We start from the raw sequence: 15,161 nt of genomic DNA on the forward strand, positions 1-15,161 counted from the left end.
CAAACTTAGCAGGACTTTAATTTTAATAGGAGTTTGGGAGGGTATGTAGCAGTGAAGTTGTAGATCTAGGGGCAGTTTCCCAAGAGAAGTCATGAAAGTTTGATCCCTTGAGGTTAAAAACTAGCTTGGGTAAAGCACTGGAGGACATCTGCTGGGACAGGAAAAGTCTCAATAGGGCTGACAGAAGGAACTAGAAGAGCTACCCTGTCTTTTATGTCTCTCCATCATCCTGCTACAGAAATACTTTCTAAGTCTGTACTTTATATATTGCCATTTATCTGCTGGGAGCACTTGAGAGCCAGGTTCTTTTTCAGGGTAATCTGGAGAAAACTGAAGTAAACTGTGGTGTGCACTGAAGCAGGTTCACTTGACATAGAGGGAAAATAGATACTGGAATCACATTTATTAATCTCCCTTGCTGGAATAACGGAAGACAGAGCCACATTGTCTCTTTATACATCCGCTGCCTCTTTTAATCCATTGAATTTGGCAACAGAGGTTGAATCACGAGGCCGAGCAGGAGTTCAGCAAAAGTTAGCTCTGCTTCTCTTTGTGTTTCCCGAGGTCCACTCAGGCAGTGAGAGAGAGAAAGTTATTGATAGGCTTGCTCTCTTTTCTGTGCTGAATTCTTTTCTGCTTACCCTCTTTACATGAAAAAATATTCTCAGTTGTCCTGTTTTGTATACTAATGTGCTGTTGCACCATGTAACTTCCAGCATTTGTGTTTTTCTCATTTCACCTCTCACATTTCAGAAAGGAATAATGCCTAACAAATGGAGAACTTGTCCCTATTTGGCCTATTAAAAATGCTAAATAAGACATGGTAGCTTAAAGCACCTTAAACATTACATAACCTAATGTGTGATTTAGGAGTGGAGAGAGCTAAGAACATGCTTATGGTCAGGTACTGCAGCTCAGCTGATGAGGAGAAATGTGTTAAACTGCAGTAATTTGTTCACTTGAGATTGTTTATCCATACAATGGTTTTGCTGTCTTGTTAAAAGAACGGAAATATTCAAAGGAAGAGAAAATTAAGAACGATAATAAACTATCTTGTCAAGGTAAATACTGGTGTTTGCATGCAAAAGAGAATGTTTACTTGAAGAGCAGCCGTTCCCCAAATAGGCATATAAAAAACAAACAGACCTTGTTTGTATCAGCAAGATGCTATTTCAGGATTAAACCATCCCATGCTCTTGACTACAGTACAAGCCTTTCATCTTTATTGTATGTTCAAGTGTGTGGTATTCTGTCTCACACACAGTGCATGCCTAGCATGGTGCTCATTGTTAGCCATTTGGAGACATCAGCCCAACAAAGACTTCAATCAGGAATAATTATTTAATTGCAAAACCACCATTTCTCAAGAGTCTGCAAAGTCCAGCGGCTGCAGGAATGTTACTGACTGGAGGTGGTGCATGGTGAACCGCTGGAAAATTGAACAGCAAGCGTTTCTTTTCTGGTAAAAGCAAGTCACCCCAGAAATGACAGCAAGCAAAGGAAAATACCTGGCAAAGAGCACCAATGTTTGTAAGCTAATGGCTGCAGAGAATGAGGGTATTTTTGCCTTGATTGTAGACAGGACTGAACAAAACACCTAGGAAATCTTTCTTGCTTTTGCCAGGCTCTTCTCTGCAGCACTGACCCGATGCGCTGTATGTGAAGCACTCAGCCCAAGGAAAGGGTCATTTTGTTGAGATGCATGTGGGTAGAGACCAAAAAAGGCAAATTTTGCTCCTGAGGCTTATCCGGCAGCAGCAAATTGCCTTTTTTCTTGTGCTTTCAGTTAAAGGGACTGCTTTTTCAGATCTGGGCATCATTTGCTTTACTTTCAGAAAAAAATCTGAAGCTCCAAACTGAATGCAGATTTGAATTTTTCCCTTAACTCCTCAACAAATAACCTGACACTTTCTTTCCAGTCATCATGACTGATATCCTGGTATCACACCTGAATAGATAAATTGCTTGGAGTTTCAGCAGACACTTAAGACATGGAGAAGGAGACCAAAACATTTTCTAGCTGTTTTATGCAGGGATTACCATGCCCACCACTGAAACACAACCACCTCTGAGCTGGGAGGTATGATTAATGTCTCTGCTTAGAACCACAGGCAGTCTGCAATTACTGAAGCTGGAATCTGAACACTGGGATTAGCAGACTTGATGGAAAAATCCTCTTGGGCTTGCAAGTGAACACAGTGGCAGGAGCATCAGTTTTGCATCATGTCTGAAAGCGGAGCCTGCAGCAATTCAGCACCTGATAAGCCTCGTGCTGAGTACATAACCATGTACCAGCTCCCTATTACGGAGCAGTAACATTTCTTTTTGAGTAACAGCATTGCTTCCCAAAAGCCAGGGCCAGTCTTTCAAATATCAGAGCTGCATCTGTGAAAGTGAGTTCTGATCTATACTATTAAAGATGGAAAATTATTTAAATAGACTTTTGAATGAGAAGATAAATGGCATTTGAAAATGCTGCAAGGGGACACTGCGTTGAAGAAATTACAAGTAAGCACACAGCCCCCTCTCCTGTGAGTCTCTTCAAAACAATACATCATTAATGCTCCTGAGCATCACCGTACAACCAGCAGGCAGCATGCTGTGAAAAACCCATCGACTGCAAATTTGAACTAGGTGTAGAGGAAGTTTAAAGTTAATGGTGTTGTGAATTGTTGTTCACAAACAAAGTATAAACAGCAGCAGGACTCATTCATCAAACTGCACTATATTAATTTTTGCAGCGTGTTTTATTCATTAGTAATGGCAGCAGAAGAGAATCCTTTAAGCAGGATGAGAACAAGATAAGAAGTCATCTGCTTGAGCCCTGCAGGACAGGAGCTGATACGCAGTGTATGTCCTGCCCTGCTAGAAGACCAGCACTGCTGCAGCCTTTCCTTGGAGTCACCTCCTGTGCAATTAATTGGTAGCAATCACAGTAGCTCTGACATAAAACATATGCTGCATGTGCAAAGTATTTCAGTCCGTAGAAATGAGCAAAATATTAGGAACTGTTTCCCCCCAAAGTTTGATATGGCCGTAACACCGGTGAGTATCTGCAGCGTGCAGAGGTAGCAACTGTCTCAGCTTCACAGAGGCAAGAAGGAGCAAAACTGGCAAACAACTCCCAGAGCTGCAGGGTGGGAACTGATAGCAATGCCGGCCCGAGGCGAGGACCTGGTGACAATATGCAGGAAGGAGCATGCTGCCTGGCCTGGAGGAGAATCATGCTGCTATTCAAAAAATGTTTCTTTAAGCAGTGGCTTAGCTGTGCCTCTGGTCACCCGTGCTCCCACTGCAGCTGGAATTTAATCTTGCAGGAGCACATATCTCCCTTGTGTAGTCACCTTGGCTCATTGTAGGACTCAAGTCCCCAGGAGGTAGCTGATTGCATTTTCAAAACACTCCTTCTTTACATATTTACACATCAAACACTGTCCAAGAAGCAGCAGGTTGCTGTGTTTTTGTTTTGTTTGATTAAATTCTTATTGAGAAAAGCTTCAAGAAAATAATGTCCTGAAGAATTTGGAGGGGAGGGAGCAAGGAGAAGGAACAATCCTAGCAAACAGCTGGTGGCTGCACATCTGAGCCAGCCAAGAAGGAGAAATGTGGGAGAAAAGTTATTCTGGGCTGGAGTGCAAAGCAGTTTCAGAACAAAACATAAACACAAAACCTCAAATCTATTTATGGGCAAACAGGCTGGATTTCATTCTCACCCTTGTACAAGTCATCTGCATGTATCAGGGTTCTTGCTGAGCCCTTATGGAGCAGTCAGCATGCTCTGACCACTACATTGTGAGTGAAAATTGTATTGAAGCATAAGTTAATTCAAAACTGGCATGAATAACCTCCTTCACCACTTTGCCTTTCTTCTTTGTCCCAAAGTTCCTCTCCTGTGCTCCCTCAAGGCTCTTCCAGCAAATATTGCTTTGGGTTCCAGCTGCTCTAGTCAATTGAAATTACATTCCCTCGTACAGTCCTTGATCCCCCAAGCTCTTGTGTTGTATCTATAAGAAATGCAGGATTAAGTGCTAGAAATAGCCTCTACCATAAGCAGCAGTAATTCACAGGCTCCTTATGAATTCCCTCTCTCCTGGGCAAGGATTGGAATAAAAGGGGTGCATGGAGAATTCACGTGTGCATTGCCATGTGCTCCTTGTTATGTCAGCAAGGTGACTGGCTGTATCTCGATGTTACTAGGAAGAATTAGCTCCAGAGCACTTAACGATACATGTGTTGCCCTACTCTGTAGTCAGGCCAGCTCTTCATATTTGGTTTAAAATCAAAGGCAAAGGGAGTTCTGTGCCTGACCTACTTTGGCTTGCAAGGGATGAGTTGACATCAAAGGAGTCCCCAGTGAGCTCCATAAAAGTTAATAAATATGTGGTGATCCATGTGAACAATACACCATCACCTCAACCAGACCCAGAAATAGTCTGAAGAGGGAAATGAGCCTTCAGGATGAAGTTAATACATGTGGGCTATGCCAGTTCAGAGAAAAAGAGCTCTTAGAGTGACGGATCCCAGTTAAAGCCATGTGAAGACAGAGGGGGAGACTCTCGCAGTCTTTTGTGCATGGAAGGGCCACTGAAATCTCCGAGTTGGACACAGCTGCATTGTGAGAAACAGCAATTTCTTTGGATTGTTAGCTCAACCCAACTGATATTTTGGTTAAAGGACTGAGCCAGATACACGAAGCAGGGCTACGTAAAACAATCTACCTTCACCTTTTCTGCATGCTTCAGTATCCTGCCAGGACTGCTTTTCCTTTGTGTATCAGATCCATCTCCTGCGTAGCTCCTTGGAGGATGACCCATTCAGGAAAAGTCAGAATAGAAAATCTAATTTTCCACCTCTTGGGCCAGCCAAGCAAACCAGAAACACCAAAATAAAACACAGCTTGTCTCCATCCAGCCCCTGTTCCAATGTGTTCCTCCCCAGGCCTGTTGCTTCGTTTTCCTCCTGGGTGCTGGCAGCAACAGCTGTGGCCAGTGTGTTGGGTGGGCAGGACACACAGCTGGGAAGAGCAAGGGCGAAGAGATACAGCGCTCCAGTCTACCCTTCAGGTCTCATTTATCAGACACAGGCAGAAGAGAAACAACTGCTTTTTCTGGGAGATATATGAAAGAAAAGAAAAAATGTGGTGGCACAAACAGACTGCAGTGGGTCTTTCCGGCACACTAATTATTAGCAAATTATGAAGAATTTTCTCACTGACATTATGCAAACCCTACACTCTTGCAGCTCTGCAGTCCAGCTTCTACTCAGCCTCTCTGCACTCCCAGGAGAGCCCCTAATGAAAAAGTCAGATGAGCTATTTTCATTTTGTTGGAAGTAGCCAAAGCAATTTTAGGAAGAGGAAGGTGGGGGCCTGCTGGAGTTTGCCAGAAAAATCTGAAGCATTCAACTCACGTCTTTGCAGCAGCAATCTCTCTCTGACAGCCCTTAAAAACCAGAGCGGTGGGGGGAAGTCAGAAAGTGGCAGCATGTGGTTTCCATGCTGTCTCTCAGCCAAGCCTGCAGGTATATTAACTGTTGTTTTTCTCTTTTGAAAAGCAGGCAAAGGGGGCAGCAACAAAAATCCAAGAAAATTGCCTGCTCTGCTAAAAATTAAGCAGTTCATCATTACATGTTTGCTTTTGAACTCTGTTTTGCTACAAAAGAATAAGATGGGGAGAGACAGACAAGAGAAAACCCTTTTGTTTTCCCAAAGTTTGGCTGCTTCGGGGTTGAATGACAGATCTGGGAAAGGTGGTATAAGACGGGAAAAGACAGCTTTCCTCCTACAAGGTGAAGATAGATACGTCCAAAAGTGACAGTACAAGGTCAGAAAAGACAAAACCAAGCTGCACTGCCATTTTAACAACAAAATTCCCTGTAGGGTACGTCAAGTGCCTTCTGATTTTTCTTAATATCTGTTCATGCAGTATCCATTTGCACAGTTTCTCTTCTCTTTGCTCCCACCCTGCTGGCATTCCCACCCCATAACAGTGGGTTACAATGGAGCAGCAGGGTGTGTGCGCTAGAGATTAGGCAGGCAACCAATAATCGGTGACCCTACTTCTATTCCTGGCTCTGGTATTGACTCACGGAGTGATTTTGGCCACTCATTTCATCTTGGCATCTGCTTCCTCAGAGGTACTGTGGGGACAATGCCATGCACCCCCTTCACAGCAGCCTTGTGTGCAATGTGCACAAAATAAAACAAAAAAGCAAACACAACGAAACAAAGAAAACCACCCAGACAAAATCAGCTAGGGTCAAACACAATGTTCTGTTCAGCTTGAAACAAAAGTTTTGTTTTCAGGTCATTTAACTCATTTTTTCCTTTCTTTTAACAAAAAAAGAAGAAGACACCCCCACACCCCCCACCCCAAATCACAGAGATCACTTGTAAGCCAAACACAGACAAACTGGTTTTACTTTGGGGCAAAAGTCATCCTCTTTTTCCCATACTGTTTGACTAGTCCAAACTTGCATTAATGAGTTTCCTATGTACCTTAGAGAGTAATCATCTAGCTCAAGCTGCGGAATATTCACCCAGCTCAACTTGCAGATCTTACATTTCCATTAAGAACTGCACAAACATCAGATGAAAGACTCTAAAGTGCAAATTATTTTTGGAAACAGAATGGATAAATAAAAAACAAGTTGCCGCTCTATCAATAGTTCTAATGAAGCCCCATGTCCAGCAAAGTACATAAGATTGAGGAAATGCTTTACTGGACCACTCTGTTATTTTAATGATGTGCTTAATGTGAAAAGATTTTTTGAAACCCAGTTTAAATGGTAGTGGGGAAGGTACATAAACAGCAGTTCAGGTAGAGGTCACTGAAAGCGAAGCAAAGTTTCTCTGAAAAAGGCAGGGAAACTGTAGTGGTTTAACCCCAGCTAGCAGCTAAGTACCAGGCAGCCACTTGCTCACTCCGCCTCCACCAGTGGGATGGGGATGAGAGTCAGGAAAATCGTAAAACTCTAGGGTTGAGATAAGAACAATTTAATAATAGAAATAAAAATAATAATGATAGTAATGAAAAGGAGAGAGAAGGGGAGAGGAATAAAATCCACAGGGAATGGAAAAAAACCCAACAAGCGATGCACAATACAGCTGTTCACCACCCGCTGACCAATGCCCAGCCAGTCCCCGCTCAGTGATCGGCCCTGGCCAGCTCCCCCTGGTTTATGTGGTGTTCTATGGTATGGAATATCCCATGCCTAGTTTGGGTCAGCTGTCCTGGCTCTGTCCCTTCCCAGTTTCTTGTGTCCCTCCAGCCTTCTGGCTGGAAGAGCCTGAGAAACTGAAAAGCCCTTGATTTAGTATAAAATTTACTTTAGCAACAACTAAAGACATCGGTGTGTTATCAACATTATTCTCATACTAAATCCAAGACACAGCATTGTACCAGCTACTGAGAATAAAAAATAACTCTGTATCAGCTGAAATCAGAACAGAAAATTTCTATCTGCTGCCCTTTATATTTGGATGCTCCTTTGGCTGACAAGTGTGCAACCCCGTAATAACATCTGCAATGAATTTACAGCTAGAATTGTCCCTTGCAGAAGGTATAACACCAGAGGGTTAATGTCCTAATACTTGTACGTATCATTTGCTCCTAATGCCACAAACTAAAGATAACACTAGTAAGTAAGGTGAGATTTACATAATGCTGATCAATTTGAAACTTACAGTAAGCAGAACTGCTTTTTGATTGCATTTCACAGTGCAGCAACAGCAAAGTCTTTAGTTATTCAGGTCAGCTCTCACACCAGCAATTGCACCTCTGCAAAGCGAGTTGGGGATACAATCACACTTCAAGCCAGAGAGGACGAAAACCCATTTATTTCAATACATTTAAAGCCATCTGAACACTGCGTGTTCCACATGCAGCCAGAGACGAGAAAGCTTTTAAGGTTTGTTTGGCTTCTGCTTGAGGAAACTCAGCCTGGGGAGGGCAATGGCCAAGGGATGGGAGGCAGAGGCTGAACGTAAGCAGGTAGATCTGGGGCGGGGGGGTAGTGGGAAGGAAGAAGCGGGATAGCGAAGGATACTTCTGGTCAGGAATGAAGTGCATTTAAAGATCTGCTCTAGCAGTCCAGCACTACGGTGGGGTAGGCAGGACTGCTGGCTGGGGGGCAAGGCTCCATAGGAAGGTGTTCAGTGAGGGTAGCATAGGGTGCTGTTGCAGAGTTTCAAGGAGAAAGGAGGACTCTGTGCTGCACTTGCTGGAGGAGGCAAGGTGCACTGCAGGGTCTGTGCAGAGGCAGCTTGCTTGTTTGCTCAACTTCTGTACTGCCAGTAGCCCAACACCTGCAAAAGCTCCCCATTCCCAACAGCTTTTTTTTTTTTTTTAATTGCATGTTTAAAAAACAGCAATACATATAAAAATGTGTGTGCATTGATGAAATTCACAGTGTAGATGTTTAATTTAAGGAGCAACCAGAAATGTACTTGGATTTTGGCAGTGCTTACACATGGATTTGCACCCCAAGCCTTCCCCCATACCTAAGCAGGAGTGAAGATAAACGAGGAGTTTGCGCATAATCCACCGTGCTGCTTAGTAAGCAAACATGAAAGAGAAAGCAAAGCAGTGTTTGGAGGAGGGAGAGAGTTATCTGAGAAATACTCTTCTAGGTGTACCTTAGATAAACACTGGCTTTAGGCTAAAAACTCCTCACCATGCTAATGCGGAGAGCCTTTTCGCAGGATGCCAGCCCACTAAGCCAGCTAGCTATAGCCTGAGCAAATGTCAAAGGCCAGTACCCACCACAGAACCCAGTTAACTTGTTTCCATCACTGATAGAGGCAACATCTGTAAATAGGATGTGACCCAGCAGCAATCAAATTGTGGAAGGGCCTCGTCCCCACACAGTCATTTCCAGAATGACACTTAGCACCTTTACAACCTTTGCAGGGAAAAGAGACGCTTATAAAATTACTTCAATTTCTGAGTGTCATGGCCATAATTAGCTATGACCCCACACTAACTACGTTATAAGGCACTGTGAAAGAAATGATGGGGAGGCATTTTCAGCCAGCCCCTCAAATTTTAAGGAAATAATTGCTTAAGCCTCATAAATAATAATTATTTCAATTGATGAATCATTTTGGCTCATTTTAGGTCTCAAGTAGTATTTAACAGTTCCATGCAGTAAAGTAATTGTGGAATTAAGAATTCATTCATCACTTATGTATATTCTTATTTGAATTAGATCAAGTTAAAATTATTATTTCTTTTTTAGAAGGATTATTCAAACGACAATCAACATGTTCATCATTTCACCAGAGTATAGAAAAATCTCCTAATATTAAAAGATTGTAATCAAACCTTGTCCCCCCATACTCTTTCACACAAAAAAAACACACAAACATACTGTCTCCCCCCAAAGTGTGTAAAGCTTTGCTCTTACAGCCCAGAAAACATAACACTTGAATAGCCTTTCACATAACACTTGAGTGACCTTTCACACTGAACTTACGAGACTTTTTCTCCAAGTGGAAAATAACACTTTTGAGGTCAGTCCAGACATGCTGCACACAGGATTTGAGACTGAAAAGAAAAATGTCTGAGATAATGAAAAACGTGCTTCTCTCTCTGAGGAGTTTTATAAAATTATTTTTTATGATCAGAAATAATGTACTGATGGGAAATGAGATGCCAGGTACAAGGAAATTCAACATTAGTCCCAATAATTTGTCCTGTGACTTGTTCACAAATCTCAAAGCATTTGATCAGCAGCACATTGCATCACCCAGAGCGATGTGGTGCAGGAAACCCTGTGTCCATGCTACAGGTGAGGACCTGAGTCTGACAGACCCTAACCAGAGTCTGAAGTACTCTCCCGTCTGCTCCCTTCTCCATCTTCTCCTTCACAAAAAGGCAAACGCTCTCCCTGTCTGAAGGGAAATGGAGTGAGGAGTGGACTTTTGGAGCCTGGTAGAACATCATCTGCAGGCAGACAGGGAAAGAAGACTCAACCAAAGGGGACCAAAAAAGCAAAAGGGAACAAAGAGTAAAACCAAACAAGGACTGTTATTTGGGTTTTTCAAGTGAAACATCAATCAGGACCTAATGAAGGTTATTTAAAGCAGCTGATTCTTTACAATAGCATGGGAGCTATAGTTGAACCAACTACAGTCAAACCTCATTTCACATGATGGAGAAGGAAATGCTCATGTACTTTCAGGCAATGATGAGGTCAGAAGATCTTTCAGAGTCTGACATGGCAGCCATGAGAAATGGAAAGCAAGGGCTCACCAAGACACGGCTCAGTCTGGTCAGTCCTTTTGTAAGAGTAGAGGGCTGGAAGGGAAAAAAAGCTATTAAAAAAAAGAGGGAAAGGGCTCAAGATTGATGAGGTGGGCAGTAGCTCATATTTACATATCTGGGGCCTCCTTGACAGCAGAAAAAATAAGTTAACCCGAAAAATAGAAATCTAATCTACATTCACTTCCCAACTTGTCAAAAGCCCTCAGTGTAAAGCAGCCACACTTGGCTGCACAGAGGTGTTCCACAGAGGGACCCCGACCAATAAATCTGTTTGATTTCCTGTTATGAGAAGTAGACAAAGAGATATGGCTAGGGATGGGCAGAGCTGTCTACATAAGGGAAGAGCCTGTGTTTTCACCCCAAACTCAAACCCACCCTCTCTGAGGTTAGGAAAAGTTCAGTTCACTTTGGGGATTTTTTAGCATTATTTCTCATTTTTGCATGTTCCCGTGGGAGCTGGAAGTAGATGGGACAAAGCATTTCTTTCCTGCTGGCAACAAGCAGCCCTGAGAGTGTCACACAAAAGTTTGTTCTTGAGAGATTTCCAGTCCAAGGGTGTGATCTTGCAACCCCTCCAGATGTGAATAATTCAGTGACATTCTTAATGGTTTTGCTGTTGGTGAGAATTTCTTGGCGCCACTCTGCAAGTGTTTTCTCCCTGCCACTTCTTCCTTGCTTGCTTCGCCCCTTCGTGCAGTGCATGTTACACATAAACAGAAAAGGAAAGCAAAGGTTTCAGATCAAATAGACTTCTTTTCCAAAACCTTGGAGAGAACCTGCACAATCGTAACAATCTTGCAGAACAGCAGCTGTTTGATAAGGTTCCTCTCAGGAGGTGACATCAGAAGTCAAATGCGATTTTGGCCACAGTGCATAGACTAACAGCCTGATCCGGCAGTCCCTGACCAATAGACATTTCATGGTATAAATCTGCCAGAAGTACAGCAGGCCCACGGCAACATTTGAAAGCAATTAGGATGAATGTGGTAGCATTTTAGTGTATTTTCTGAAACACCACAACTAATACCCATGTTCCTGCAAATGTATACTTTCAGTACTGCTGGTAATTTCCCCACGAGTTCAGCAGCCTCACTAAATCATCACTTAGTGTTCACAGCAAAAAGTCTCAAACGCTTTGACAGAAACAGGACCAGGGCCAAGACCATGGATGTAAATTTGCTCATTTGCTTTTTGTTGTTGTTGTTTTCTTTTTCTTTAGAGAGACCCAAAATCTATGAAAAGGAAACTGATTTTGGTAAGATTGAGCAGGTGGAATTAAGAAGCCAGCACAAAATCCAGTGCACTGTAACTGGGAATCCTGACCCAAAGATCACGTGGAAGTGGCAGCCCTGCAACCTCACAGACGTGCTGTAAGTGGGCATTCCTACAGGTGAACAGGTTGCAAAATGGTTTGGCAGTTTCAAGTCAGTTTTTCTTTCCAGTATCTCTTATTTATCTTAGTTAAAAATCACAAGCAGTGATTCCCCACTTCAGATCTCAAGGGTTATGAACCCTGCAGACACATAATTGTCTATGATCTTCTCGGAGTTACAAGCACCTTCTATGTTATCAGGAATGTGTGTGTCAAGCAAGTCTGAAGTGACTAAACATCAGACTTGAATTTTCTTTACCTTGACCAGCAATGCCCCTCTGACTTACCAAGATCTTTTCTCATACCTCTTGGATGCAGCCTACATGGCTGACAGAGGAAAAACAGATAGGTGTTTTCTGTGTAGAGGTAACACACTTTTTCCCCCTGTAAGACCTATTGTCAGACAGACCTGCTAAAGGCTTGTCTCCATTTGGTTGGCATATGGAATTTATGCCACTGCATAAGGGCTGCCTTCACTAGTGCATGCTGAGCATGGGCTTCTGCGGCAGCATCTGTGTTGCAGAAGCTGGAAGAGGTACCCAAGCCTTCACACCTTACTGAGTGCCCTCCTTTGCTGAAGTCTGGAGGTAGCCTGAGCTGTGAAGACACAGGAGCAAGTCACTGGGTCAAAACTGCCAGAGAGGAATGAGAGAAGTTAAAATACAAAATGCCTTTTGAGATTTACCTTATACAAGTAGATATTTACTTTGCTCCTGCTGTTATATGAGCTGAGTAATCTATAGAAAGAGGTCACGGCTGAGGTCTGAACGCTTCCCCCAGTAGCCCCAGGGACATACAGGAGCCATGTATAACAATTCTGACTGCACTTCAACTCTTCTCTGCAGTGAGAGGGATGAAGTCAGGTTTTCCATCCATAAAAAATGAAGGCAGGTCTAGGGAGCAAGAGAAAATTGCTGGATGGCTCCTTACTTTCTCACGATTTCAATGCTTTTCCAAACACTGTGAATGGCAAGCCATGAGTCAGGGAAAAACGAGAGAGAACGAAGCTCCTTTCTCAGGTTCTCTGCTGCAGCAGTTGCAGTGATGTTAGGTGAGCTAGTCCCAGGTGGGTCTAAAAAGTCACCTTGTGTCCCTCCACAAGGGACGTAGCCCATTATCTCATTTAGGTAGTTACATTGCTTCTGCGGGAATAAAACATCAGAGATTTGTAGTCTTAGGTAGGGCTGTTGGCATTGCAGGTTGGCAGAAGGCACATAACCTGCCTCTTCAGAGGCGTCCACAAGAGCAGAATGCAAACACCATAAGGAAATAGGTTATGCATTCTGTAGGAAAGCCACAGAGATGACTTGAAAACTTTTCCAGACCTTTCTGTCTAGGGAGAGAGAATTGGTCATGAATGCCAAATCGAGCCAGATTCGAACCAGTGACCTGGTGGCAAAAGACCTCATATAACCCTTGTTCCAGCTCTGACTCTCTGATCTTATCAATTTAAATACAATTGCAGAGTGGCGTCTACCTCTTCTGGCCTCCGGGGCAGCCTTATCTTTTTCCAGCAGAAGCTGGAGGAGGATTCCTGTGGGAAATGACACAGACCCTATTTCCTTCTGTTGTCTCACTTCCTCTCTCTCTCTCTTTCTCTCCCCCCTCCTCACTAGTGCACTTTGAATCCCCGAATGCTGCCATTGTTCCTTATAGCTGTGATGTGATTTGCTTCCTTTGAATTTTTTTCCCTTCATCCTCAAGACAGAATTGTGCCTTGCAGGAAGTCACTCAAGACATCTTCTAATTAGGCTCTTTTGAGAGCTATAAACCCTCCCTTGACCCAGGGTGTTACCCGTGCAGCTTGTGCAGATTTGGTAAAGGCATGCCTCGATTACGATCAGTTTTCTGCAGAATCAGCCCTTGGGTCATCACCTATAGCAGTCCATATTAATTTTAGCTCCTATAACCCTAATCTGGTACAGTGGGCTTGGAGGCCATTGGGACCAGCCGTGGGGAGCGCGGTGCCTCTGCTGAGGCACAACAGGCAATAAGGACACTTCCCTGTTGTGCACTGTGATGACTTGTGCAAGGTGCAATTGCAGCCAGCTGGGGAACTGAACTGACTTCACTAACTTGCCTTAATGGAGTCCCAGTTTCTAACACCTAGCCATACTGGGCTGGGGCTGAACTGGCAGCGTTAAAATGAAAGGCTTCCTTGAGTTGCACAGCTGGCAGCGCCCTCAGCCAGGATGCCTGCAGCTCCAGCCTCGCTGAAGCCTTTGTGCTCCTAAGCATGAGAAGGCCAGTGTCTCTGCTCATTTATTCCAAGCGTTGCAGTTAAAGAAGATAGAAAAGCCATTTGCCTTGGATGTGCAGATAGACGTTTCTGCTACATACACTGCTCTTTGCCCATAATTCAAAAGTAAAGATTGATAACTGACTAAGATATGGCTGTCTTCTGGGGAATAGGTAATATTAAAGAGCCTTCCACTACCATTATCCCAGTATTTATCCATTCTAATCCCTCAGCCTGCACTTCATATTGGAAAGCTGAGCAGATAGGCAGACACGCTCAGCAACATCCACCTCCCCAGTTTGGAATGACTCGTATTTCGAATTTTGAAATGTACTGCAAGTGCTAAAAGAGCACTGGAAAAGCCAAAACTACATTGAGTTGGAGTATAACTCATATTAGCCAGATTAAACTCACATGATTTAGTTGGCTGTCCAGTATTTTCTATTTTCAGTCTTCAGAAAGTTGGGGGGTTTCCTTGCTGGTCATATACTGATCTTTGTCTACCTCTGTCAAGGTGCTTCACAAATAATTTTGAAATGTTGCAATGAAGAAATACAGTAGTTTCATCAAGAGGTAACAATCTCCAGGAGCAATAGCTTTTAGGAGCTTTTAAGACCTAAGGCTACTATCTAAGAATGACATTCTCTCTCTTCAATAATGCCTCTCTGGGTTATCTGCAGTGAGTTGGGTTTTTGAACACCTTTGCTTTTCTACCTCCAGGTGCAACCCCAGTGGGCCAAAAATGGTGGTTCAGGAGAACACGGTCATAGGCAACAAGATCAGAAGCATTGAAAACATAACCAGGAAGCAGGGCAATAAAACAAAGGTATGTGTCTGATGAAAATCTGAGCAATGATGTCATGGAATAGCAGTGGGCTTTATGGAGGGGATGTTGTGCTCACACGGAGCTCTCTCCAGGCAGTTCCCAAGCTGCTCTGGGTTGTTAGCATGCTTTAAATTCCACAGCCCTGGGATCATTTTCAGATCGCTGCTGTTTATAAAAGCCGGGATCCTGGCAATGATGTCACATAGCCTGTTTAAAACTCTCCAAAGACTCGTGGGTCAAAAACCTCTCTGTCTCACTCAGCCTTGAGAAAGTGTAAGACTGGTTCAGTGCAAGAGGGGTCCTGTGAAGTGCTCACAACTGATAAGGACTCTGAGTTCATTAAAATGCTTAATACTTAGAGAGCACTTCGTACTGGCCAACCTTGCCAGGTTAAACAGCTCTGTAATTTAAGAGGCCTACGGTGGCCAGAGATAGCTGGCCTGATTTTCCATGTGTACG

The 15,161-nt window shown here is 43.4% G+C and overlaps 1 protein-coding gene across 2 annotated transcripts in view; it reads left to right on the plus strand.

The window, feature by feature from the left end:
- LOC101913316 (vascular endothelial growth factor receptor kdr-like) overlaps nt 1-15,161 on the plus strand; it is a 141,987-nt gene that overhangs the window by 67,129 nt on the left and 59,697 nt on the right. For both annotated transcript variants that reach the window (XM_027784217.2, XM_027784218.2), the window contains exons 10-11: nt 11,485-11,635; nt 14,597-14,702. In XM_027784217.2, coding sequence (XP_027640018.2) covers nt 11,485-11,635; nt 14,597-14,702 — 257 coding nt within the window. The remainder of the gene's footprint in view (nt 1-11,484; nt 11,636-14,596; nt 14,703-15,161) is intronic.

Source organism: Falco peregrinus, chromosome 13 (genome assembly GCF_023634155.1).
Source record: "Falco peregrinus isolate bFalPer1 chromosome 13, bFalPer1.pri, whole genome shotgun sequence".
Classification (NCBI taxonomy): Eukaryota; Metazoa; Chordata; class Aves; order Falconiformes; family Falconidae; genus Falco; species Falco peregrinus.